The sequence below is a fragment of the Pongo pygmaeus genome, chromosome 19 (genome assembly GCF_028885625.2).
Source record: "Pongo pygmaeus isolate AG05252 chromosome 19, NHGRI_mPonPyg2-v2.0_pri, whole genome shotgun sequence".
In the NCBI taxonomy this organism is placed as follows: Eukaryota; Metazoa; Chordata; class Mammalia; order Primates; family Hominidae; genus Pongo; species Pongo pygmaeus.
The window spans coordinates 4,523,507-4,548,145 of record NC_072392.2 but is presented as its reverse complement, the minus strand read 5'-3'; the positions used below and the strand labels follow the sequence as shown (position 1 = coordinate 4,548,145).

The 24,639-nt window shown below is 52.4% G+C and overlaps 3 protein-coding genes across 7 annotated transcripts; 1 reads left to right on the top strand and 2 right to left on the bottom strand.

Moving 5' to 3' along the window:
* Nucleotides 1-1,268: 1,268 nt before the first annotated feature.
* On the bottom strand, nt 1,269-7,872 carry ZMYND15 (zinc finger MYND-type containing 15). 3 transcript variants are annotated; one of them, XM_054459342.2, is made up of 14 exons: nt 7,777-7,872; nt 6,676-7,276; nt 5,996-6,230; nt 5,747-5,902; nt 5,323-5,483; nt 4,351-4,503; nt 3,960-4,040; nt 3,715-3,831; nt 3,544-3,632; nt 3,355-3,453; nt 3,046-3,199; nt 2,896-2,954; nt 2,449-2,609; nt 1,269-1,563 (listed from the first exon to the last, which is right to left on the bottom strand). In XM_054459342.2, exons 2-14 carry the CDS (start codon nt 7,244-7,246, stop codon nt 1,392-1,394), a joined length of 2,208 nt encoding a protein of 735 aa, XP_054315317.2. In that variant the 5' UTR covers nt 7,247-7,276; nt 7,777-7,872; the 3' UTR covers nt 1,269-1,391. The 3 variants fall into 3 exon arrangements, with proteins under 3 accessions (XP_054315317.2, XP_054315316.2, XP_054315319.2); XM_054459341.2 differs by having other exon boundaries at nt 7,744-7,833; XM_054459344.2 differs by lacking the exon at nt 3,715-3,831 and having other exon boundaries at nt 7,744-7,827.
* On the top strand, nt 7,854-14,231 carry CXCL16 (C-X-C motif chemokine ligand 16). The gene is made up of 5 exons (XM_054459345.2): nt 7,854-8,527; nt 8,868-9,006; nt 9,298-9,380; nt 12,270-12,686; nt 13,298-14,231. Exons 1-5 carry the CDS (start codon nt 8,455-8,457, stop codon nt 13,336-13,338), a joined length of 753 nt encoding a protein of 250 aa, XP_054315320.1. The 5' UTR covers nt 7,854-8,454; the 3' UTR covers nt 13,339-14,231.
* On the bottom strand, nt 14,173-16,322 carry MED11 (mediator complex subunit 11). Of its 3 annotated transcripts, XM_054459346.2 has the most exons (4): nt 16,164-16,316; nt 15,832-15,962; nt 14,598-14,712; nt 14,173-14,376 (listed from the first exon to the last, which is right to left on the bottom strand). In XM_054459346.2, the coding sequence occupies exons 1-4, from the start codon at nt 16,246-16,248 to the stop codon at nt 14,252-14,254; spliced, it is 456 nt and encodes a 151-aa protein (XP_054315321.1). In that variant the 5' UTR covers nt 16,249-16,316; the 3' UTR covers nt 14,173-14,251. The 3 variants fall into 3 exon arrangements, with proteins under 3 accessions (XP_054315321.1, XP_054315322.1, XP_054315323.1); XM_054459347.2 differs by having other exon boundaries at nt 14,173-14,712; nt 16,164-16,322; XM_054459348.2 differs by having other exon boundaries at nt 14,173-14,819; nt 16,164-16,315.
* Between the last annotated feature and the right edge of the window lie 8,317 nt (nt 16,323-24,639).

Genomic DNA, 24,639 nt, shown 5'->3' with positions numbered 1-24,639 from the left:
AGATGTCTTTTTTCTTTTGAGACAGAGTCTTACTCTGTCGCCCAGGCTGGAGTGCAGTGGCGCGATCTTGGCTGCCACCTCTGCCTCTCAGGTTCAAATGATTCTCCTGCCTCAACCACCTGAGTAGCTGGGATTACAGGCACATGCCACCACACCCAATTAAGTTCTTTTCTTTTCTTTTTTTTTTGAGACGGAGTTTCACTCTTGTTGCCCAGGCTGGAATGCAATGGCGCAATCTCGGCTCACTGCAACCTCCGCCTCCTAGGTTCAAACGATTCTCCTGCCTCAGCCTCCCAAGTAGCTGGGATTACAGGCATGTGCCACCCTGCCCGGCTAATTTTGTATTTTTAGTAGAGACAGTGTTTTCTCCATGTTGGCCAGGCTGGTCTCGAACTCCTGACTTCAGGTGATTCACTTGCCTCGGCCTCCCAAAGTGCTGGGATTCTAGGCGTGAGCCACCGTGCCCGGCCCTCAGATGTCTTTTTTTGAGGAGGAATACTCTGGGCTGCAATGTGGTGATGATAGATACGGTGGAGTTTGCAGCGGGAATGGACATACCTTGAGGGACTTGAGTGATTTCAGGAGAAGAGCTCAGCAGGAGTTGATTATTGGATATGAGGTGGTGAGAAAAGGTGGAGTTGGGTGGTTGGGGCCTTTCACTGAATCCAAACCAAGGGTCTATGTGATCCCCGGAGGTTGTTGATTGCTTCTCCTGCCCCCAGGAAGAAGCCACTTTCTGCTGCTCGGTCTTTCCTTGCCTGGGGGCCGGTCACTGAGGGTTACCGGGGCTGGAAAGCGACTGGCCAACACATAATTAGGAGAACCATGGGATAACCAAGGAGGGTCACAATCCCTGACTCTGAGTTAAAGAAATGACAGCTGTCGAGGGGACTAAAAGGGGCTGGGGGAAAGTAAGTCATCCCTAACTCCTTTTCCGATGCGGGAGGATCACCTGAGGTCAGGAGTTCGAGACCAGCCTGGCCAATATGGCGAAACCCTGTCTCTACTAAAAATACTAAAATAAGCCGGGTGTGGTTGTGCATGCCTGTCATCCCAGTTCCCGAGGCTGAGGCAGGAGAATCGCTTTAACCGGGGAGGCAGAGGTTGCAGTGAGCCGAGATCTTGTCCCCTGTACTCCAGCCTCGGTGACAAGAGGGAAACTCCGTCTCAAAAAACAAACAAACAAACAAACAAAAAAATCTTTCTCTTCCTTCCCAGTTTAATGGCCCAATTATGAGCGTGTAATCAAAAGGTCAATGACTCGGTGGTTTCAAACAAGTAATTTTATTTACCTTTTCGTGTTTTACCAACCTGTCCTCCCCCTAGGCCTTGAGTGTTTTCACGTTTTCCTTTCAGTGTTTGGGAGGGGGGGACTACTACGGTATCAGCATTCATTTCCGCCGGCGGGCCCCCCGCCCAGGTTTCTTTTCTCCTCGGCGCCTTCGGGTGAGGGCAGGAGGAGCAGAGGGAGTTGGGGACGGGGGTGGAGGGGCGGGCGCCGGGCGGGCCCCGCTCCCTTGCGCAGGCTTGTAAACCAGGTGGAAGATGAAGGCATTGCAGTACCTGCGGGGGCGAGGGTCGCAGTCAGGGACCAGGGGGCGGGACTCCCGGGGGCGGGACTCCCAGGGGACGGGACACCCAGGGGGCGGGACTCCCAGGGGACGGGACTCCCAGGGGCGCGGTCAGGGACCAGGGGGCAGGACACCCAGGGGGCGGGGCTCCAGGGGGCGCGGTCAGGGACCAGGGGGCGGGACTCCCAGGGGGCGGGACTCCCAGGGGCGCGGTCAGGGACCAGGGGGCAGGACACCCAGGGGGCGGGGCTCCAGGGGGCGCGGTCAGGGACCAGGGGGCGGGACTCCCAGGGGGCGGGACTCCCAGGGGCGCGGTCAGGGACCAGGGGGCAGGACACCCAGGGGGCGGGGCTCCAGGGGGCAAGGTCAGGGACCAGGGGGCGGGACTCCCAGGGGGCGGGACTCCCAGGGGCGCGGTCAGGGACCAGGGGGCAGGACACCCAGGGGGCGGGGCTCCAGGGGGCAAGGTCAGGGACCAGGGGGCGGGACTCCCAGGGGGCGTGACTCCCAGGAGGCGGGACTCCCAGGGGCGCGGTCAGGGACCAGGGGGCGGGACTCCCAGGGACCGGGGCTCCAGGGGGCGCGGTCAGGGACCAGGGGGCGGGGCTTGCCCCTCTGAGTTCCAGGGCGTGGGGTTAGACTTAGGGTTGGGTCTGTTGGAGGGTCGCGGGGTCTTTTGTGGGTTGGGGAGATTCCGTGAGCTAGATCTAAAGAGAGGTGTGCCAGGGGATGTCGAGACCTCCCATAGGGGCGACGAGTAGTGGGGGCAGAGAAGGCAGGTTGCTGGGCTGGGGGCAGGAGGGCCCCAGGACAGCAGGGACTAGGATAGAGGTGGGTCTCTGAGGATGTGGAGCCAGAGAGTAAGAGAAGTTATTACCAGGGCATGCAGTTGTCGGCCGCTCTGAGGCGAAAGGGGGAGCGGAAGGGGTTGGGCTGGGGAGGGCTGGTGCCCCCTCCAGTGGCCACCGCCATGGTCTGGTCGTCCATCACACAGCCGTACTCGCTGCTCTCGGTGAAGAAGGCTGGCACTCGGAGGGACTGGGGTGGAGTGAGAGTCGCTCTGAGAGGCCCTTCCCCAGGTCCATCCCAGCAGCCAGAATGACAGACAGGGCTGAAAGCCGAGGTCCCCGGACAGACCGGACGGAGGGGAGCAGGGGGAGGACGCAGACAGACACAGAGAGAGGCAGGGGGACCCGTGGGCACTCCCCAGGTTTGTGGAGCAGGTGATGGTGAAGAGGAGGAGAGCCCAGAGACTTTCAGAAAAGGAGATGGCAAGGGGCCAGGCAGGAGGGGAGAGAAGTTCCCTTTTGCTCCCATTGCCCACCTGTAACCGGGGCAGAGACCTCAGCCAGGTATCCTTGAGACCAAACCCGGAGTTAAATCCTGCAGACAGAGAGGAGGGAGAAGCTGGATCCCACGGTGGGCTTCTCTCCCACCTTCCCCACATGCCTAACCCTGAGACCCAGGCTTTTACCAATAACCAGGTCAGGCTTGGGCCCCTGGAGCAGGTGGTAGGGCTTTGCTGACACCTTGATCTGCAGGTCCCTGCGGCCCCCTTTCTCCTTAGTGCCAGAGCTGGGCCGTGCTGATATGCCGGAACCAGGCCGGACAGGCACCTCCAGGCTGTCCTGAGGGGCCAGGAGTGGGGTGGAAAAGCCACTGGAAGTCAGGGAACTGGAGGATGCACCAGGCAAGATGGGGAGTGGGGGGCAGAAGGGCAGGACCCAACCAGAAGGTCACTGGAGGGGTCAGAGCTGAAAAGCAGGGCCCCCTCAGCCCTCACCCTCTGTAGGGTAAAATGCTGCTGGTCGCTTTCGGGGGGCAGGCCATCACCTACAAACTGCAGCTCCAGGGCCACATGGGGGAGCAGGACCAAAAGCTCCTGAAGGACAGAAAGAAAGATAGATCTGGGTTCTACCCTGTGCCTACCCCCATACCAAAATGCCCAACCTTCAGGCCTGGGGTGACTTACCCAAAACACCATGACGAGCTCAAACTCCTTCTCGGCCTCCACCACGTGGATCTTCAGTGATCGTTTGTTTTGGATGTTGAGCTCAGGGACTGGGTGAAAAACCAGCGCTTTAAGTATGTGGTCTGCTGTCATTCCCCCATCCTGCTCCACCCCCCACTCCACTCTCCTTACAGGACTGGGGCACCAGGTGGGTGATGACGTAGTACACGGTCAGCGGGTAGGTGAGAAGCACCGCTGTGGGGGAGTCCAAGCTGAGGCCCCGCCATGTGTAGTAATCCTGCCATGAGCCTGGGAGGAGAGGGTTTCTAGAGGACCTGGCCCTGGACCCCCACCCCCTCTAGTCTAACAACCACCCAGGCTCTGGTTCTCCAGTCCCTGGCCCTACCCCTAGCTCCCACAGGGCCCCTCCAGCTCACCAAAAACACCCCGGGGTCGATCTGGGGGCACAGAAGGCATCAGGGCAGGCCCGTCCCCCTGGAGAAGCTGGTAGGGGTCTCCTGAGAGGAAGAAAGAAAGAGGGGCCTGGGGTCAGGGAGACCCCACCTGACCCATCTCCTTCTTCCTTCCAAAGGGACTGTATTCCCTGAGAGAGCTGCAGTAAGAGGAATGGGGGTTTGCATAGGGATGGGGTTTCTGGGTGGAGTTGGTAGCGGTGATTCCACTGAGGGCTGGGAAAGGCCGGAAATGGCCCTGGTGCTGTTGGTAAGGGTAAGTGTGTACATGGAGGGATTATCTGGGACTCAGACAACTTCTTCCCAGTCCTTCCCTCTAGGCCAAGGGGCCCATGCCTGGAGAGACCCCACGCACCACCGCGAAGAAGGCTGAGGGATGGCGTGTTGCCTCGGGGGTGTCTGGAAGAGCCCGGGCCTGGAATCAGCATGCTGAGCTGGGTCCAGTAGCCACGAGTGAGGCCCCGAGAGGCCAGGAAGGCCTCTTTGTTGAAGGTTTCACTGGTCACCTCTGGAGAAGGAGAAGGGGAGGAGTTGAGGTGCTGGGCTAGAACACCAGACATTTTTTTTTTTTTTTTTTTTTTGAGACAGAGTCTTGCTCTATTACCCAAGCTAGAGTGCAGTGGCATGATCACGGAACACTACAGCCTCGACCTCTTGGGCTCAAACGATTCTCCCACCTCAGTCTCCCGAGAACTGCGACCACAGCGAGTGCACCATGCCTGGCTAATTTTTTCTATTTTTTGTAGAGACAGAGTCTATGTTGCCCAGCCTGATCTCAAACTCCTGGGCTCAAGTTGGCCTCCCAAAGTGCTGGGATTACAGCTGTGAACCATTGCCCGGCCTAGAACCCCAGACTTGAACTCTCCCTAGCCTCCCGCGAGGACCCTAGTTCTAAGTCTGGTTCCAGTGAGGCCGGGAACCACCATTTCTGAGTGCCTCCAGTGTACCAGGCACCAAGCCAAGATAATCCTTGTAACAATTCCATGGGCCTTCTTCGTATCCCTCATGAGGACACGGAAGCTTCAAGAAGTAAAGTGGTTTGTTTAAGGTCACACTGCAGTTAGTGGTGGAGCTGGGAAGCAAGTAGGTGTTTGAATCCCTGTCCCCCAATCCCTGCACTCGCTCAGGGACCCAGACACTCAGGCCTCGGCTTCAGAGACCCTGTCTCCAGCCCCAAACACCCAGCCCCTGCCCTTGTTCCAGGGATCTAGGCTCTAGCCCCAGACACTTAGCCTTCAACTCCAGGACCCTGTTCCCAGACATCTAATTCCCAGTCTCAAAGACCTGGTCCCAGTTTCCCCCAACCATTTTGACCTCCTTATGGTACCTGCGGTGTAGGTAAAAGGCAGGGTTGCCAGTTCTCCTGCCCGCTCCATGAAGGCTGCAAGCCTTGGGCACCAAAATCGGTGGCTCACATCATCTGGGCACCGCCGCCAGTCAGCCCGGAGACAAGCCTCTCCACAGTACAAGACAGCACTACACTGGGGGCTGGGGACACAGAGGGTGGTGGGCACCTAGTGTTAACCTCTGTAGGTCCTGTCTGCTGTTCATCTGCCCAGCAGCTGCCCATATGTCACTCGGTCTGTTTGTCTTACACCCTCTAACTGCCTGTAACAGTCTGTATTGTTTCCTCTGCATCTTCTCATGTCCCTGCCTCTCCTTCTGTCTGCTAGGCCCCCCCACCACCCTGCTTTCTTTCTATTTGCCTGACTATTGGGGTCTTCCTCTCCCCCAGCTTTGGGGCTGCTCACCAAGGTGTCAGCTTCACTTCAAAGCTGTGCCTGTGACAAACATGGCAGGTTCGAGCACGAAGGGAAGCAAAGGTGAAGCCTGGCCGGGGACCCCATGTCCGCATTGGGGTCTTGGCTAACTTCACACCTAGCCTTGGGACCAAGCTCTCCAGCTCTCTAAATAGGGGGGGAGATGGCATCAGGCTGGAGGAGGTGCTTGGGAATCCAGGGCCCCAGCCCTCCCCAGCCTCAGATACCAGATTTCTATACCGATGCAGCCGGGCATCTCCCACAGTAAGCTGTTGTGGCTTTCGGGGATCCCCAGAGCCCATGGGACAGGCCATGCTGTGACAGAGGAGCGCATAGGCCCGAGCAGCCAGGTTCTCAGTCCCTGAGCCCCAGCTTGCGGTTCCCTGGGCTCCATCCACTAGCAGATCAATGCCCAAGATGGTGCCATGCTCATCCGTCACAAGTAAGAGACAGGAAAGGTGCAGGGGGGCAGCCTCTGGGGAAAGAGGGAAAAGTTGAGGTGGTAGGGGGCAGCGAGAGACAAATGTGGTCAGGGTCAGGAGTACCAAACTCAAATACCCACAGGGGCTAGGCAAGTAACCTCACTGAGTAAAGGGCTCTGGGTAGAGAGGGCAAGCTCCTTCTAAAGGGGACAGCTGCTACAGAGGACCAGGATGCGCTGCCATGCAGAAATGTAGGCCCACTGTCAGAGCTTGAGATTTTTCTTGGGAATGTGTAAATCCAGACTTCTGGATACTTTTTTTCTTGCAATGTTTAAACATTAAATTAAAAAAAAAAAAAAACCCACTGTGGGTCAATAAAAACACCTTTTCGGGCCAGACTGGCCTGAAGGCCAGCACTCAGAACTAGTGGCAGGGGAGGGCTTCCGAAGGGAGGATGGCTGGGCAAGGGGTAGGGCAGGGCCAGCCCTGGGTTCTTACCACTCCTCTGTCCCTTCCTCTTCTGGGGTCTTGTTTCCTTCTCCACCCTGTCCTCTCGGCAGCCATCCTTGCCACCTCCTGCCTCCCGGGCAGCCTCCTCTGACTTTCCTGGAGGGTTTGTTTCCTGGGGGGACTCCCTGCTGGTAGGGGCTAGCTCCCGGTCCTCCTCTGGTTCCACCTTCTCTGTGCTGCCTGCACCCCCGTCCTTTCTCTTCTCTTCTTCTTCATCTTCCTCCTCTTCCTCCTCCCCTTCCTCCCCATCCTCTAGACTGACAAAGCTGACGTAGGGGCTCAGGTCTCGCAGGTGGAGTGGAGGGTCATCTCCCAGGAGCCGGGCAGTCCCCAGGCCTGGTCCAGGACCTGGCTCTGCCCCTTGCCCCAGGCTGATGCCCACACTACGGTTGGGCAGGACATGGAGCACCCAAAGGGCAGGGTCCTGGGGCAGGCTTCTGATCTGGCCCTCAAGGCTAGTCCCTACAGCTCCACGCTCTGCCACAAACTTTCGGAACCAGCTGAAGAGAAGGGCAGCGAAATCAAGGAACTCATCCCGGTATCCAGACACAAACTCCATGTCTTCAGGGGCACAGGGCCCCGGCCCAGACTGAGCAAAAGAAGGGACATATGGTGAGGGACAGGAGAGCAATGATGGAGTTTGGGGCTGGGTCACAAATTGAGGGGGAGGGTAGGTTTGAGGGTCACTTAGGGTTGGATCCGCGGATATGCTAGGAGCCGAGAGGAGGATTTTCAGGGCTGAGGATGGGAGTTTAGGGAGGAAAATGGGGGCTGGACTTGAAAGTGGTTGACCAGGGTTGGAGAAGACTACTCAGGGATGAGATGGTATTTGGGGCTTAAAATTGGGGAGTTCAGACCCTCAAAAGCAGAGTTTAAATTAAGGCTAGAGAGGAGAGAGGGCTAATCCTATCGGGAACGGTCTGGTGGGGAGGGAAGCATTTTGGATGCGTCTGTGGGGTATGGGAGTGGGAGCGAGGGTGTTCCCTGGGCTCGGATCTGCGTGGCGGGCAGCCCCGGTAGACCTAGCCCCTCCCGGCCGCCCCACTCCTCCGGTACCTGCAGCCGCCACCACTTTTCGAAGGTAAATACCTCGGGGTGGAGGGTGCGCGGGTGCGGTCGTGACGTCAGGGCTGCCCGAGCCCTCGCCGGCTCAGCGGCGGCCACGCCCCCCGGGCTCGGTGCGTCCGCGGGTGGCTGCCCCGCAGGTGCGCGCGGCCGGGGCTGGCGGCGACTCCCTCCACCGGGCCGCCCGGGAGGCTCATGCAGCGCGGCTGGGTCCCGCGGCGCCCGGATCGGGGAAGTGAAAGTGCCTTGGAGGAGGAGGGCCGGTCCGGCAGTGCGGCCGCCTCACAGGTCCGCGGACGGGCCAGGCGGGCGGCCTCCTGAACCCAACCGAATCGGCTCCTCGGGCCGCGGTCCTCCCGCCCCTCCTCGCCCGCCGCCGGAGTTTTCTTTCGGTTTCTTCCAAGATTCCTGGCCTTCCCTCGACGGAGCTCGGGCCCAGTGCGGGGGCTCAGGGCGCGGGAGCTCCACCTCCTTGGCTTTCCCTGCGCGCAGAGGCTGGCACGGCGCGGGCCGAGTGCTGAGCGCACGGTCGGGGCACAGCAGGGCCAGGGGGTGCAGCCGGCTCGCGCCTCCTCTCCGGCCGCCGTCTCCTCCGGTCCCTGGCGAAAGCCATTGAGAAACCAGCTGGACGTCACGCGCCGGAGCCTGTCTGGGAGTCAGAGCGAGGTGGCTCCATCCCCGTAGAGTTCGCGGAGCCCCGAGATGGGACGGGACTTGCGGTTCGGGTCCCGCGTGCTCGTGTTCCTGCTCCTGCTGGTGTACCTGACTCAGCCAGGTTAGCCGGGGGCGGGGCAGGGGACCCAGATTCCCCAGTCATGGGAAGGGGGTGAGTTGGGGAGGGGACACGAGGCCCACGGAGTTGAGTTGATGAAGGCAGCGGGGACAAAAGGAAAGCCAGCCAGCCGCCTGGGGTTGGGGACAGAGGCCCGGGGACGCCTGGCTCCGGGCGGGATTATGGATGTTGTGGGGGGCGTGATGATGTGTGGGTTGAGCCTGGCGCTCTGACCCTGGGTCCACGGAGAGGCTGTCATGGGGCTGTGGATTGGAGGCCAGGGAACAGCGGAGTGGGGACCCCGGGCCTGGGAATGGGTGCTGACCACCTCCGTCCCGCTCAGGCAATGGCAACGAGGGCAGCGTCACTGGAAGTTGTTATTGTGGTAAAAGAATTTCTTCTGACTCCCCGCCATCGGTTCAGTTCATGAATCGTCTCCGGAAACACCTGAGAGCTTACCATCGCTGTCTATACTACACCAGGTAATTTCACCTGTCCCTGCGAGGGCAGCGCCTGCGCGGCCCCTCCTTGCAGGTGCCTCCAGGACCCTCTCTGGTCAAACCTGAACTCCTTCCCGGCGCACCTAGCCCCATCTCCGGGTTCTGTTTGCTCTCATTCCCCGAAACTTCATGACTCCGTCTCACCCACCGGGGAATTTCCCAGTCCCAGGAGAAAGGGCTCTTTCTTGGTGGCAACTTCACGCCTCTGGAATGAGGAAGGAGCCGGGGAAGGAAAGAAGGAGCCGCAGCTGAGCCCAGGTCTCTCCTCCGCAGGTTCCAGTTCCTTTCCTGGAGCGTGTGTGGGGGCAACAAGGACCCATGGGTTCAGGAACTGATGAGCTGTCTTGATCTCAAAGGTGAGACTTTCCCACTGCTCTTCAGGCTCTGCCTCCAGGGCTTAGCGGCTTCCACCTGACAGTTTTCTTTACCTGAGCCTTTTCCCCTGGGGCCGCACATTCCTAGCACCTTCTTCTGATCCTGTCCAAAGTACTTAGACTGTTTGCCAAACGGGGTGATCATTCACCATCACCTTCATGATTTTTGCCAATTCATTCTACCACGTGTGCTATTGTCTACTTATTAATATTTTTCTTGAAATCAAAGTACTATTTTATTTTATTTTTTTGAGATGGAGTCTCGCTCTGTCACCCAGGCTGGAGTGCAGTGGCACGATCTTGGCTCACTGCAACCTCTGCCTCCTGGGTTCAGGAGATTCTCCCGCCTCAGCCTCCTGAGTAGCTGGGATTACAGGTGCCCACCACCAAGCCTGGCTAATTATTGTATTTTTAGTAGAGACGGGGTTTCACCATGTTGGCCAGGCTGGTCTCGAACTCCTGGCCTTGTGATCCGCCTGCCTCGGCCTCCAAAAGTGCTAGGATTACAGGCGTGAGCCACCACACCTGGCCTATTTTTCTTTTCCAATATTTTATTGTGAAAATTTACACATATACAAAAGTTGAAAGAATGGCACACTGAATATCCAATGCCTCCACCTAGATTCTACAATTTTATTTATATATGTATATTTTACATATTTACATAAACATATTTTACACTATCAATTTTACAGCAATTACATGATATTTGCTTTAAGTATCCATCTATTCATCCTTCTATCCATCATCCATCACCTTATTTCTTGATGCATTTCCTTTTTTTTTTTTTTTTATGGAGTCTTGTTCTGTCGCCCAGGCTGGAGTGCAATGGTGCGCTCAGCTCACTGCAGCCTCTGCCTTCCAGGTTCAAGCCATTCTCCTGCCTCAGCGTCCCAAGTAGCTGGGATTACAGGTGCCTGCCACCACGCCCAACTAATTTTTGTATTTTTTTAGTAGAGATGGGGTTTCACCGTGTTGGTCAGGCTGGTCTCAAACTCCTGACCTCAGGTGATCCACCCGCCTCAGCCTCCCAAAGTGCTGGGATTACAGGCGTGAGCTGCCGCTCCCGGCCTCCTGATGCATTTCAAGGCAGGTTGCAGACATCATTGCACTTCATCCCAAGACATTTCAGCATGTATATTAAGTAGAGTTCAATATTTTAATGCTTTTTTTTCTTTTGAGTTCAAATTTACATACAATGAAATGAATTACTTTTAAGTGTGCACAAACTAGTTTTGAAAACTTAAATAGAGGCCAGGCACGGTGGCTCACCCCTGTAATCCCAGCACTTTGGGAAGTTGAGGCGGGTGGATCACTGGAGGTCAGGAGTTTGAGACCAGCCTGACCAACATGGTAAAACCCCATCTCTACTAAAAATACAAAATTAGCCAGGCATGGTGGCATGTGCCTGTAATTCCAGCTACTCAGGAGATTGAGGCAGGAGAATGGCTTGAACCTGGAGGCGGCGGTTGCAGTGAGCTGAGATCAGGCCATTGCACCCCAGCCTGGGCAACAAAAAGAAAGAAAGAAAACTTAAATAGTAAATTATCCTAAGCAATAATATCTGTGAAGTCACAAGTTTGATGCACTGGTTGTATTTTTCTCTTAAAATAAATATACAACCATTAAAATACAAAAGGTTCTTCCATGTCCTAGCTAAAGTTCTGTAGGATCTGTGTCATGCATACTGCCTTTAAGTCTGCCTAGACCTCTATGATTTCCTTTCATCCTCCCAGCTACCCTGGCCCTTGGTACTACAATTATCCTCATTCTACAGCTGGAAGATATCACTTCCGGAGAGGTTAGGGACAAGGGGCAAGGTTACACAGCTACTTTACAGCAGAGCTTGGATTCCAACCCTGCTCTTCTGATTTCCCAGTTCATGACACCCACTTGTCTCGTGGTTCGCTCACTTCCTTGTCCCCTACCTTTTCCGTCTGTCACTGCCTTCCTCTTCTGGCCTTCAGCGTGATATGCTCCCTGACTCACTCTTCCCTCTGTTGGAGCTCAGAACACGACACTCCAAAACATGGCACCTTGGTAATTAAGAAAACAGCAGAAGTAAGTAGCTCACTCTGCTCTTTCTGTTTTTCTGTGAGAGCTGGCCATAAAGGAATTCTCTAACTTCATGTGGAAGTAGGTCATAGGCCCTCATTTCAGAGGGGTCCTGCCCTATACTTGGAGGCCAAGAAGAATCTGGACAGGCCTTGCTGGTCCCCCACCCCCCATTTATTACCATTAGATCATACCCTTTTTGTCCAATCATACTTCTTTTTTTTTTTTTTTTTTTTTTTTTTTTTGAGATGGAGTTTCGCTCTTGTTGCCCAGGCTGGAGTGCAATTGTGCAATCTCCGCTCACTGCAACCTCCACCTCCTGGGTTCAAGCGATTCTGCTTCAGCCTCCCATGTAGCTGGGATTACAGGTGCATGCCACCATGCCTGGCTAATTTTGTATTTTTGGTAGAGACTGGGTTTCTCCATGTTGGTCAGGCTGGTCTCGAACTCCCGACCTCAGGTGATCCACCCACCTTGCCCTCCCAAAGTGCTGGGATTACAGGCATGAACCACCGCGCCCGGCCAATCCAATCATACTTCTATACAACTGTCCATTCTTCACAGCAAGCCTAAGCATAAAAATGTACTTTTCCTTGGGTCTTTGGGTCTTTGTTTCTGAAGGTTCCTATGTCATGTAAAACTGTGATTAAATAAATGTTAGGCTTTTCTCTTGTTAATGTTTTTTATTTATAGGGGTATCAGCCTTGACCCTTGCTATGGGTGAGGAAAAGATATTACTTTTTCTCCCCTACACCTCTATCTACTTTTTCACCTTGTCTCCTGATAGTCCTGATTCCTCATTTCTTTCCTTTCCAGAATGTGGACATGCTTACTCGGGGATTGTGGCCCACCAGAAGCATTTACTTCCTACCAGCCCCCCAATTTCTCAGGCCTCACAGGGGGCATCTTCAGGCATCCACACCCCTGCCCAGATGCTCCTGTCCACCTTGCAGTCCACCCAGCGCCCCACCCTCCCAGTAGGATCACTGTCCTTGGACAAAGAGTTCACTCGTCCCAATGAAACCACCATTCACACTGCGGGCCACAGTCTGGCAGTTGGGCCTGAGGCTGGGGAGAACCAGAAGCAGTCGGAAAAAAATGCTGGTCCCACAGCCAGGACATCAGCCACAGTGCCGGTCCTGTGCCTCCTGGCCATCGTCTTCATCCTCACTGCAGCCCTTTCCTATGTGCTGTGCAAGAGGAGGAGGGGGCAGTCACCGCAGTCCTCTCCAGGTAAACTGGACCTTTGAACCCTTTCCCCAGGGACCCAGAGCCTTCCTGACAGGCATCCTGACCCAGTGGCTCTCAGGTGGATGGAAACCTGGCCTTGGCACACAAGCATCAAGGTTGTCTGCACAGGGTTGACTTTGGGCCCTCTGAGGACAGTCAGCCGGGGACTGTAGAGAGGTGGAGAGGGAAGGAAGCCACCATGGGTACAAGGACTAGTGCTTGGAGCAACATCATGGAGAAGATGGCTAGAGCAAGCTAGTGGGGGATGAAGCTGTGGAGGGAGGTGAGGGCCAGTCATTCAATTCACAAATTTTCACTGAGCACCTACTATGGGCCAGGTCATAGTGTTGATGTCTTGATGTGATTCCCTAGTTCAAGCTATCATCCCCCCATCACTCTCCTTGATCTCAGAGCTCATCTCTCAATTTCTTTATCCTTTCCAGATTTGCAGGTTCATTATATACCTGTGGCACCTGACTCTAATACCTGAGCCAAGAATGGAAGCTTGTGAGGATAAACTGTGGTTTATTCTTACAAAAAGTGTAATAAAAGAGACTGACCCTGACATGGTAGGCACTGTATATATACTTGTTTTTTTTTTGTTTGTTTTTTAGAGACGGACTCTATGTTGCCCAGGCTGTTATGGAACTCCTGAGTCAAGTGATGCTCCCACCTTGGCCTCTGAAGGTGTGAGGATTATAGGCGTGACCCACCACATCCAGCCTACACGTATCTGTTAATATCTAACATAGGACTAACCAGCCACTGCCCTCTCTTAGGCCCCTCATTTAAAAATGGTTATATTTTAAAATCTGCTTTTCACACTGGGTGATAATAACTTGGACAAATTCTATGTGTATTTTGTTTTGTTTTGCTTTGCTTTGTTTTGAGACGGAGTCTCGCTCTGTCATCCAGGCTGGAGTGCAGTGGCATGATCTCGGCTCACTGCAACCCCCACCTCCCAGGTTCAAGCAATTCTCCTGCCTCCTCCTGAGTAGCTGGGATTACAGGTGCTCACCACCACACCCAGCTATTTTTTTGTATTTTTAGTAGAGACGGGGTTTCGCCATGTTGGCCAGGCTGGTCTCGAACCCCTGACCTGGTGATCTCCCCACCTAGGCCTCCCAAAGTGCTCGGATTAAATGTGTGAGCCACCATGCCTGGCCCTATGTGTGTTTTTTAACTACTAAAAATTATTTTTGTAATGATTGAGTCTTTTTTATGGAAACAACTGGCCTCAGCCCTTGCGCCCTTACCATGATTCCTGGCTTCAGCTTTTTTTGCTGATGGTTCCCCCTCGTCCCAAATCTCTCTCCCAGTACACCAGTTGTTCCTCCCCCACCTCAGCCCTCTCCTGCATCCTCCTGTCCCTGCAACGAAGGCCTGGGCTTTCCCACCCTCCCTCCTTAGCAGGCGCTGTGCTGGGACACCATATGGGCTGGTTTCACTTCCTCAGTCCCTTGCCTACCCCAGTGAGAGTCTGATCTTGTTTTTATTGTTATTGCTTTTATTATAATTAAAACTCTATTCTTGTTTTGTCTCTCTGAATGAAGAAGTATGTATCTTCGTTAGGCCGTCTGCGGGAAGCCTGGGGCAGCAGCATGAAGTGTTTGAGGAAGTGGGTTGGGTATGTCAGTTTCCATCTCCTCTCTGAGCCTGTCAGGGTGTTTCTGGAGTGCAGAGCAGGAGCACCCTGCAGGAGAGGCCAGGGCATAGCTGTGGGCAGGCTCGGGCTTCAGTTTTTCCATGCCCACCATTTGCCCATTTGTCCTAGGGTACTTTGACCAGCAGGGTATGTTGGTGCTCATACTCCCCACCCTACATGTTCCCAGGTTCTGTCCCATGGCACAGGCGATGGTCTCCCTCTGAGCTCTGGGTCCATCTCCCTGGCCTAGTTCTCCAGCATCTGCTCACAGGTTCGAGCCACATCACTGAGCTTGAGGCGGGCATAGTCCACTCGCTTCAGAGCCATCTGACAGTCCTTCCTCGAAGAGTAGCTGGAGCCCTCATGGGGCTGCCCTGTGGCCACCTACAAGACAATCAATGGAGCACCATCTCCTTTACCCTTACTCCAACCAGGCATCAGGTCTCGTCTCATTTCTTCCCTGAGTTTGAATTTGTTAGGCCACCTGGTAGCTGGATAAATAAATCATTTAACTTATGTTAATCTTGTCTGTAAAATGGGGGTGACAATAACTACTTCCTAGAGTTGTTGAGGATTAAATAAAGTAATGCAGAGTATCTGGCACACCGTAAAAATTAGTAATGGTAGTGGTCCCTGCGATGATTTCAGAACCTTCTCAATCCTGTCCCTCTTCTCAGGATATAAGGATCTGGGACCTCGTGGCCTTGAGGTCAGGCCAAGTTTCCAGTGACAAAGTTCTGTAGTTCTAGCATTATTTACACATCTTCTGCCAGACACATGTGATGTTACCCAGTGAAGTATGAAGGGCCACCTTTAATTCCTTCATTTTATTATTTATTATTTTTTGAGACAGAGTTTTTGCCTGTTACCCAGGCTGGAGTGCAATGGCATGATCTCGGCTAAGTACAACGTCCGCCGCCTCAGCCTTCCAAGTAGCTGGGATTACCGGTACTCACCACCAAGCCCGGCTTTTTTTTTTTTTTTTTTGAGACAGAGTCTTGCTTTGTCACCCAGGCTGGAGTACAGTGCTGCAATCTTGGTTCACTGCAACCTCCACCTCCTGGGTTCAAGTGATTCTCCTGCCTCACCCTTCCAAGTAGCTGGGATTACAGGTGCCCGCTACCAGCCCAGCTAATTTTTGTATTTTTAGTAGAGATGGAGTTTCACCATGTTGGCCAGGCTGGTCTCGAACTCCTGACCTCAGATGATCTACCCGCCTCAGCCTCCCAAAGTGCTGGGATTACAGGAGTGAGCCACCGCGCCTGGCCTAATTTTTATATTTTTAGTGGGGACGAGGTTTCACCGTGTTGGCCAGGCTGGTCTCCAACTCTGTGAGGCCACTGCGCCCGGCCCATTCTTTCCTTTTAGAGGAAGAAACCCGCTCTGGATAGCCGGCTGGGGAGGTCTGGTCCTGCCCAGTTAATGCTCCACCCGGGATCACCCAAGCCTGAGGCTTTGACCCAGAGCTGGGGTTCACTCGCAGAACCCCCCAGACACACCGACCTGGGTGAGGTAGCGGATCTGAGCTGACAGCTCCGCCTCCACGTGTTGCACTGAAGCGGTGAAGGCCGCCGCCTGCCGGTCTAGGAGCCGCTCGTTAGTTTTTTCCTTGGACAATTCTAGGATCACAGTACCTGCCAGGGCGGAGAGAGGGCGGGGACACACGGAGACTGCCAGTGTAGCCTCGCCCTAGGCCAGCCCCTCTCACTCCCGCCCTTTCGCTGCGCACGCACATAGGATTCCCTCCCCAACCCTGCTCCAAGTCCCAGGTCAGCCTGTCGGTGCAGCCCAGCCACGCTTTCGCTCCCCGCCGTCGGGGTTGTCGCATCCCGAACCTGCATTCTGAAGGATGGCGCCGATTTCCCGTTCAATGTCTTCCAGAGCGCGTAGTCTCTCGTTCGCCAGGCTGTAGGTAGCCATTATCACTCTGGGAATTCTCACCAGGAGTTTCTCCTGAGAAACGCGACGCTTGTTCCGGAAGTGGCTCTCGATATGCGCCTGCGCAGAGGACACCGTGTAGCGAGCACTACAATTCCCAGGATGCTCAGCGCAGTCTCGCCTGCTCGGTCCGCTTGATGAACTACAACTCCCAGGGCCCGCTGCGCCTTAGTCACAGGACCACCCGTAGTCAGAGACGACAGTGGAATATCCCCTCGCCCGAGGCCATTCAGACCTGTCCGTTTTCTTGACACTGTCTGTGGCCTCTAGTTTATTCTACACAAGTTTATTTATTTATGAGACAGTCTTACTCTGTCGCCCAGGTTGGAGTGCAGTCTCAAGATCTCCCTCCCTGCAACCTCCACCTCCCAGGTTCAAGCGATTCTCCTGCTTCAGCTTTCCGAGTGCCTGGGATTATAGGCGCCCGCCACCACGCCCGGCTAATTTTTGTATTTTTAGTAGAGACGGGGTTTCACCATGTTGGCCAGGCTGGTCTCGAACTCCTGACCTCAAGCGATCCACCCGCTTCGGCCTCCCAGAGTGCTGGGATTACAGGCGGGAGCTGAGTCTTAAAGGTGAACTACGTGGATGAGAGCTTGTAGTGGAAAAGGGAGACGGCATAGGCAAGAGCATGGTGCTGTGCCGGGCCCAGCGCATGTGGAGTCCAGCAACGGATTCTGTGTGCCTGGAGTGAACGGAGGGTGGTGGGGGTTAGGTATGCCAATGGTGAGGCCGGAGAGAGGAGCGGAATCAGGAAAAGGCTTGCAAGCTAAGTACTTTGGACTTGAGTCTGAAGACATTTGAGCCTTTAAAGGGTTTTTAAGAAGTGTGTTATGACCAGAATTACCTTTTTTGGAAAGATCGCTTGTAACAGTTTATAGTAGATTATCAAGAATGAAACTAGTTTGCCCAAGGTTAGCAAATGAAGGTTAGACTCAGTTAAACTGAATGGTCTAGCCTGGGGAACATAGTGAGGTACTGTCTTTATAAAAAAATTTGGGGGCTGGGCATGGTGGCTCACTCCTGTAATTTCAGCTCTTTGGGAGGCTGAGGTGGGAGGATCAGTTGAAGTAAGGACTTTGAGACCAGCCTGAGCAATATAGTGAGACCCCGTCTACTATATTTAAAAAATAAAGGCTGGGTGTGGTGGCTCACACCTGTAATCCCAGCACTTTGGGAGACTGAGGCGGGTGGATCACCTGAGGTCAGGGGTTCGAGACCAGCCTGACCAACATGGAGAAACCCCGTCTCTACTAAAAATACAGAATTAGCTGGGCATGGTGGCGCATGCCTGTAATCCCAGCTACCCAGGAGACTAAGGCCGGAGAATCACTTGAACCTGGGAGGCGGAGGTTGCAGTGAGCTGAGATTGCGCCATTGCACTCCATCCTGGGCTACAAGAGTGAAACTCCGTCTCAAATAAATAAATAAATACAAATAATAACAAAAGTATAAAGATATTTAAAAATTAAAAAAAAAATAGCCAGTCTTGGTGGCTGATGCCTGTATTCCCAGCTTCTTGGGAGGCTGAGATAGGAGGATTTCTTGAGCCTGAGAGGTCGAGCCTGCAGTGAGCCACGGATTGTGCCACTGCACTCCAGCCTGGGTGACAGAACGAGACCCTGTCTCAAAAAACAAAAAACTTGATGGGTCTGGCATTTGACTTAATCCTTCCCTAAATGCTAATAAAATAACAGTAAAGTTGCTTTTTAAAAAAAATTTTATTTTTTGAGACAAGGTCTCTCTCTGCTGCCCAGGCTGGAATGCAGTGGCTCAATCGTGGCTCGCTGCAGCCTTAAACTCCCATGCTCAAGTGATCCTCTCACTTCAGCCTTCTGAAGAGTTAGGACCATAGATGTGTGCTACCACATCTGGCTAATTTTTAATTTATTTTGTAGAGACAGGGTCTCATTGTGTTGCCTATGCTGGTCTTGAACTCCTGGACTCAAAGGATTCTCCTGCCTTGGCCTCCCAAAGTGCCAGGATTTCAGGTGTGAGCGTACTGTGCCTGGCCTAAAGTTGTTTTAAAAAGGAGTCAAAGGGAGAGGAGTTAATAGCAAAACTTTAGACAGATGCTGGAAAACAGACTCATTTTGCAGTGAGGTGGTAACTAAGCCAGCAGCAAAGAAAGCTTACAAGCAACCTGATTTACCACGAAATTAGTAGCTTCGTTTACAGCTGGGGTGAAAGTGTACTAAAATTAGGATTATTTGAAGTTAGACCTCCAGATCTCTTTATTGACTCTATGTATCTTGGCAACTGATCTCCCCCAACCCATCAGAATACTGGAGGTTTCTTTGTTGGAAATAGAAAACAGATTTTTAGCTTAGAGAGCACCTGAGTACAGTTGAGGGCAAGGGCACTGCATTGAAAACAGAGATTAAGCCGGGCGCGGTGGCTCACGCTTTTAATCCCAGCACTTTGGGAGGCCGAGGAGGGTGGATCACCTGAGGTCAGAAGTTTGAGACCAGCCTGGGCAACATGGTGAAACCCCGTCTCTACTGAAAATACAAAAAATGAGCCAGGCGTGGTAGTGGGTGCCTGTAATCCCAGCTACTTGGGAGGCTGAGGAGGTTGCAGTGAGCCGAGGTTGTGCCACTGTACTCCAGCCTGGGCGACAGAGCGAGACTCAGTCTCCAAAAAAGAAAAACAGAGATTAAGTGAAAGTTTAGGGCCAGGTGAGTTGGCTCACGCCTGTAATTCTAGCACTTTTGGAGGCCAAGGCAAGAGGATCACTTGAGCCCATGAGTTTGAGACCAGCCTGGGCAACATAGTGGGACCCTAACTCCACAAAAAATATAAAAATAGTCCCAGCTACTTGGAGGGGTCCGAGGTGGGAGGATTGCTTGAGCCTGGGAGTTCAGACTGTAGGGAGTCCTGATCGTGCCACTGCTCTCCAGCCTGGGTGACAGAGTGAGACCCTGTATCAAAAAACGAAAAACAAAAAACAAAAAAAAACCAAGTTTATTAGTCAGTGGTACTTTCCAGAACTCCAGCAACAAGGCTTATACTTTCCAGGTAAGAGACTGGAAGACTTTTCTCTGGGGAATTTGGTAAGTGAGAAAAGACCTCAGGATATGAATGTCAGGGGTTCTCCAACCAGTCAGTTGGCCAGATCACCTCATAGTGAAACTCACAGTTGGCAAGTCCCAACTGTGTACATGGAAATTCTAGTCAACTTCTTAGCACCTCACTCTTTTTTTTTTTTTTTTTTTTTTTAATTTCTTGAGATAGGGCCTCTCTGTGTCACCCAGGCTAGAGTGCAGTGGCGCAATCATAGTTCATTGTAGTCCTGAACTCCTGGGCTCAAGTGATCTTCCTGTCTCAGCCTCCTGAGTAGCTGGGACTACCGATGTGAACCACCGTGTCACGCTAAGCACCTGCTCTTAAATGTGAGCAGAAAGCAAAAATTTCTAGGTATGTAAAGAAACTTTCTAACATGAAAGACAGAAACCAAATAAAAAGGGGGAGATGGGGACAACTGTTGAAGCTCTTAGGTAAGAGATAGTATAAAACATGATTGAATCTGAAAAAGCATCCTTGGCTGGGCGTGGTGGCTTATGCCTGTAATCCCAGCACTTTTGGAGGCTGAGGCGGGAGGATCACTTGAGGTCAGGAGTTCGAGGCCAGGGTTGGTATAGAGCTTTTCATTCCTGAGTCAGGCTCTCAAGGTAATTGGCAGAGAGCAATACCAACATTTTATTGAAAGTAGATGTTGTTGCTATTGTTTATGTGTCCAGTAGAGTTGGTCCTGAGGGAATTTAAATGATGGTGCTACATTTCTTGATCCCTTCCTCCACAAACATTATTTTCAGAAGAGTAGAAGGTATCAGTAACACTGCAATTTGGAGCAAGACTCCTTCTCGAAAACAAAACAAACAAACAAACAAACAAAACACCCTTGAAAAATCAAACCTTGAGGGAAGTAATGAAAAAAATCTATCACATGAGCCAGGTGTGGTGGCTCATGCCTGTAATCCCAGCACTTTGGGAGGCCGGGGCTGGCGGATCACCTGAGGTTGGGAATTGGAAAACATCCTGGCCAACATGATGAAACCCCATCTCTACTAAAAATACAAAAATTAGCTGGGCATGGTGGCACGCGTCTGTAGTCCCAGCTACTCAGGAGGCTGAGACAGGAGAATCGCTTGAACCTGGGAGGCGGAGGTTGCAGTGAGCCGAGATTGCGCCATTGCACTCCAGCCTGGGCGACAGAGCGTGACCCTCTCTCAAAACAAAAAACAAACAAAAACAAAAATCATGAAGTTGCCAAATAAGCATGTTTAGAGATAGGGAGGTAAATGCCAAAATAAACATCTAAAGGTGGTGAAAGTAGGCCGGGCGTAGCCTGAGCAACATGAGGAGACCCCATCTCTACAAAAAATAAAAAAACTGTCTGGGTGCGGTGACTCACGCCTATAATCCCAGCACTTTGGGAGGCCAAGGTGGGCGGATCACCTGAGGTCAGGAGTTCAAGACCAACCTGGCCAACATGGTAAAACCCCGTCTCTACTAAAAATATAAAAACTAGCTGAGCGTGGTAGTGGACACCTGTAATCCCAGCTACTTGGGAGGCTGAGGCAGGAGAATTGCTTGAACCTAGGAGACGGAGGTTGCAGTGAGCCGACACAGTGCCACTGCCCTCCAGCCTTGGTGATAGAGTGAGACTCTGTCTCAAATAAATAAATAAATAAATAAAATTAAAATAATAAAAAAATTAAAAAAACTAGCTGGGCATGGTGGCTTGCACCTGTAGTCCCAGTTACTTGGGAGGCTGAGGTGGGAGGATCTCTTCAGCCTGGGGCATTGAGGAGGCTGCAGTAAGCCGTGATCATGCCAAGGGTAACAGAGCAAGACCCTGTCTCAAAAAAAAGGTGGTGAAAGTAGTTGCCTCTGAGGAGGAGGAAATTAGAGTGGGAAGGGTCTGCTTTTTATTGTAATAGGTCTTGTAGTACTATCTGATTCTTTATGTGTATATATAACTTTGAAAACAAAAAGTAAAGAAAGAATGAAGCGTAAGAGAGGGCTGGGTGTGGTAGCTCATGCCTGTAATCCCAGCACTTTGGGAGGCCAAGGCGGGCGGATCATGAGGTCAGTTGTTCGAGACCAGCCTGGCCAACATGGTGAAACCCCATCTCTACTAAAAATACAAAAATTAGCTGGGTATGGTGGTGGGTGCCTGTAATCCAAGCTACTCAGGAGGCTGAAGCTGGAGAATCACTTGAACCCGGGAGGCGGAGGTTATAGTGAGCCAAGGTCTCACCATTGCACTCCAGCCTGGGTGACAAGAGCGAAACTCTGTCTCAAAAAACAAAACAAAACCAAAGAAGAGAAGAAATAAGAGACACAAGTGTAGAGGAGAGTGTTTTGTTTGGTTTCTCCTTTCCTTCTTCCTCTTTTTTTCTTCCTCCCTCCTCGTTCCTTAAATGGAATAGACTTATGTGGGCTTATTTATCACGGAGGAAGAACCACAGACACAGGTAGGAGAGGGGTGTGGTTTGGTGAATCAAGGTCTCAGTGGAAGTGGGAGGACAGCGATCTGAGCACAGGTGGAGGGATTAGCTTTGAACTGGAGAAGGCATCTTAACCTTGGTTGTGTAGGAGAATTGGTGTAGATGTCACTGTTTGTCAGTAGGAGGTGGGAAATTGAAATTATTCATCCTTCATTGCCTAATCTCTGTGAAAAACAGAAGTCACTTTGAGCATGAGGAAGGTAGAAAATTAGTGCGTAGGTAGCCGGGCGCGGTGGCTCACGCCTGTAATCCTACCACTTTGGGAGGCTGAGGCGGGCAGATCACCCGAGGTCAGGAGTTCGAGACCAGCCTGGCCAACATGGTGAAACCTCGTCTCTACTAAAAATACAAAAATTAGCCAGGCATGGTGGCGGGCGCCTGTAATCCCAGCTACTTGGGAGGCCGAGGAGGGAGAATCGCTTGAACCGGGGAGGCAGAGATTGCAGTGAGCCGAGATCGTGCCATTGCACTCCAGCCTGGACAACAAAAGTGAAACTCCACCTTAAAAAAAAAAAAAAAGAATTAGTGCATAGGATGGGAGCAGGAGAGGGAGGTAACCAGGGACATGGAGAGAGACAAAAGCTTATCGGGTGTTGGGGGCCCACCTTGGGTTAGAGACCATATATTTTTAGCAGCCCCAGATTCATACCTAGTGTCCAGTACCTAGAATGTGTTCAAAAAAGTTTGTTGGCCAGGCGCAGTGGCTGACGCCTGTAATCCCAGCACTTTGGGAGGCTGAAGCAGGTGGATCACATGAGGCCAGGAGTTCGAGACCAGCCTGGCAAGCGTGGTGAAACCCCATCTCTACTAAAAAATACAAAAATTAGCCAGGCAGGGTGGCGGGCACCTGTAATCCCAGCTACTCGGGAGGCTGAGGCAGGAGAATCGCTTGAACCCGGGAGGCGGGGGTTGTGGTGAGTCGAGATTGGGCCACTGCATTCTAGCGTGGGTGACACAGCGAGAACTCTGTCTCAAAAAAAAAAAAATTGTTGAATGAACAAGCAAGTGGTTGTATGAGCACCAACCCCTGTGCTCAGAGCAGAGAAGGGAGATAGCTGGATGGATCCAGGCTGTGGATTGAGAACACGATTGTGAATGGAGGGTGGAGTGTGCTGATGAGATAGGGGTTGATATGACGACCTTGAAGTATAGGCTGGAAAGAAAAGGAAGTGTCAAGTAGTGAGAAACAGAAGGGCCAAAAGCTTTGTGACAAAAAACCCAATAAGCTGTTTTGTTTTTTTTGAGACAGAGTCTCGCTCTGTCGCCCAGGCTGGAGTGCAGTGGCACGATCTTGGCTCACTGCAAGCTCCGCCTCCCAGGTTCATGCCATTCTCCTGCCTCAGCCTCCTGAGTAGCTGGGACTACAGGCGCCCACCACCACGCCCGGCTAATTTTTTTTTTGTATTTTTAGTAGATACGAGGTTTCTACTAAACGTGTTAGCAGGATGGCCTCGATCTCCTGACCTCCTGATCCGCCCACTTCGGCCTCCCAAAGTGCTGAGATTACAGGCGTGAGCCACCGCGCCTGGCCATAAGCTGTCTTTTTTTTGTGGCTATTATAACTGACTACATGAAAATAAATAAAAAATTTTCCTAGTGTATGAACCTAAGAAGCAAAAATAATTTTATTTTATTTTTTTTGAGTTGGAGTTTTGTTCTTGTTGTCCAGGCTGGAGTGCAGTGGCACAATCTCAGCTCACTGCAACCTCCACCTCCAGGGTTCAAGTGATTCTCCTGCCTCAGCCTCCTGAGTAGCTGGGATTACTGGCGCCCGCCACCATGCTCAGCTAATTTTTTGTATTTTTAGTAGAGATGGGGTTTCACTATGTTGGCCAGGCTGTTCTCGAACTCCTGACCTCAGGCGATCTACCCGCCTCGGCCTCCCAAAGTGCTGGGATTACAAATTACATGTGCGAGCCACTGCACCCGGCCTTAAGAAACACAATTTTAAAAAATTTATGTGTTATTAAAAATACAGGAAGCCAAATGTTTGGAAGTAGACAGAGGTGATTGTTGTACAACATTGTGAATATACTAAATGCCATTGAATTAGGCTATTTATTTATTTATTGAGACAGAATTTTTGCTCTTGTCGCCCAGGCTGGAGTGCAATGGCAAGATCTTGGCTCTATAAAAATACAAAAATTAGCTGGGCATGGTGGCACGCGCCTGTAATCCCAGCTACTCGGGAGGCTGAGGCAGGAGAATGGCTTGAACCCGGGAGGCGGAGGTTGCAGTGAGCTGAGATTGAGCCATTGCACTCCAGCCTGGGTGACAAAATGAGACTCCATCTCAAAAAAAGATAATAATAAATAAATTAATTAATAAAAAGGGCAGTTACTCAAAGTGTGTACTAATTAAAAATCCGGATTTTTGGATACTTCTTGGGACCTTGTGACTCAGAATCTGGAAAGGTGGAGCCCGACTCTGGATTTTTACCATGGCACCCGGAGGGTTCTGATTCTCCTGAAAAAAATTTGAGATCGGCCAGGCACGGTGGCTCACGTCTGTAATCCCAGCACTTTAGGGGGCCAAGGTGGGCGGATCAGGAGGTCAGGAGTTCGAGACCAGCCTGGCCAATATGGTGAAACCTTGTCTTTACTAAAAATACAAAAATTAGCCGGGCGTGGTGGTGTGTGCCTGTAGTCCCAGTTACTCAGGAAGCTGAGGCAGAATTGCTTAATCCTGGGAGGCAGAGGTTGCAGGGAACCAAGATAGCACCATTGCATTCCAGCCTGGGTGAGAAAGCAAGACTCCATCTCAAAAAAAAAAAAAAAAAAAAAAAAAAAAAATTGAGATCCCTGGGCTTAGAGGTCAAGGAGCAGGTGCACGGGAGTCAGAGGGATGCTGGAGATGGTAT

Bases quoted from the DNA above. Each gene is read 5' to 3' on its own strand.
- CXCL16 (XM_054459345.2), top strand. From the start codon at position 8,455: ATGGGACGGGACTTGCGGTTCGGGTCCCGCGTGCTCGTGTTCCTGCTC. The intron at 8,528-8,867 runs GTTAGCCGGGGG...CGTCCCGCTCAG, and splicing joins GGTGTACCTGACTCAGCCAG to GCAATGGCAACGAGGGCAGC. The intron at 9,007-9,297 runs GTAATTTCACCT...TCTCCTCCGCAG, and splicing joins CGCTGTCTATACTACACCAG to GTTCCAGTTCCTTTCCTGGA.
- ZMYND15 (XM_054459342.2), bottom strand. From the start codon at position 7,246: ATGGAGTTTGTGTCTGGATACCGGGATGAGTTCCTTGATTTCGCTGCC. The intron at 5,484-5,746 runs GTGAGCAGCCCC...CTGTGTCCCCAG, and splicing joins GAAGTGAAGCTGACACCTTG to CCCCCAGTGTAGTGCTGTCT. The intron at 4,504-5,322 runs GTACCATAAGGA...CTCCTTCTCCAG, and splicing joins GCCTTTTACCTACACCGCAG to AGGTGACCAGTGAAACCTTC.
- MED11 (XM_054459346.2), bottom strand. From the start codon at position 16,248: ATGGCTACCTACAGCCTGGCGAACGAGAGACTACGCGCTCTGGAAGAC. The intron at 15,963-16,163 runs GTTCGGGATGCG...CCGCCCTGGCAG, and splicing joins CGCCATCCTTCAGAATGCAG to GTACTGTGATCCTAGAATTG. The intron at 14,377-14,597 runs GTGAGCAGATGC...CCTCTCCTGCAG, and splicing joins CAGTGATGTGGCTCGAACCT to GGTGCTCCTGCTCTGCACTC.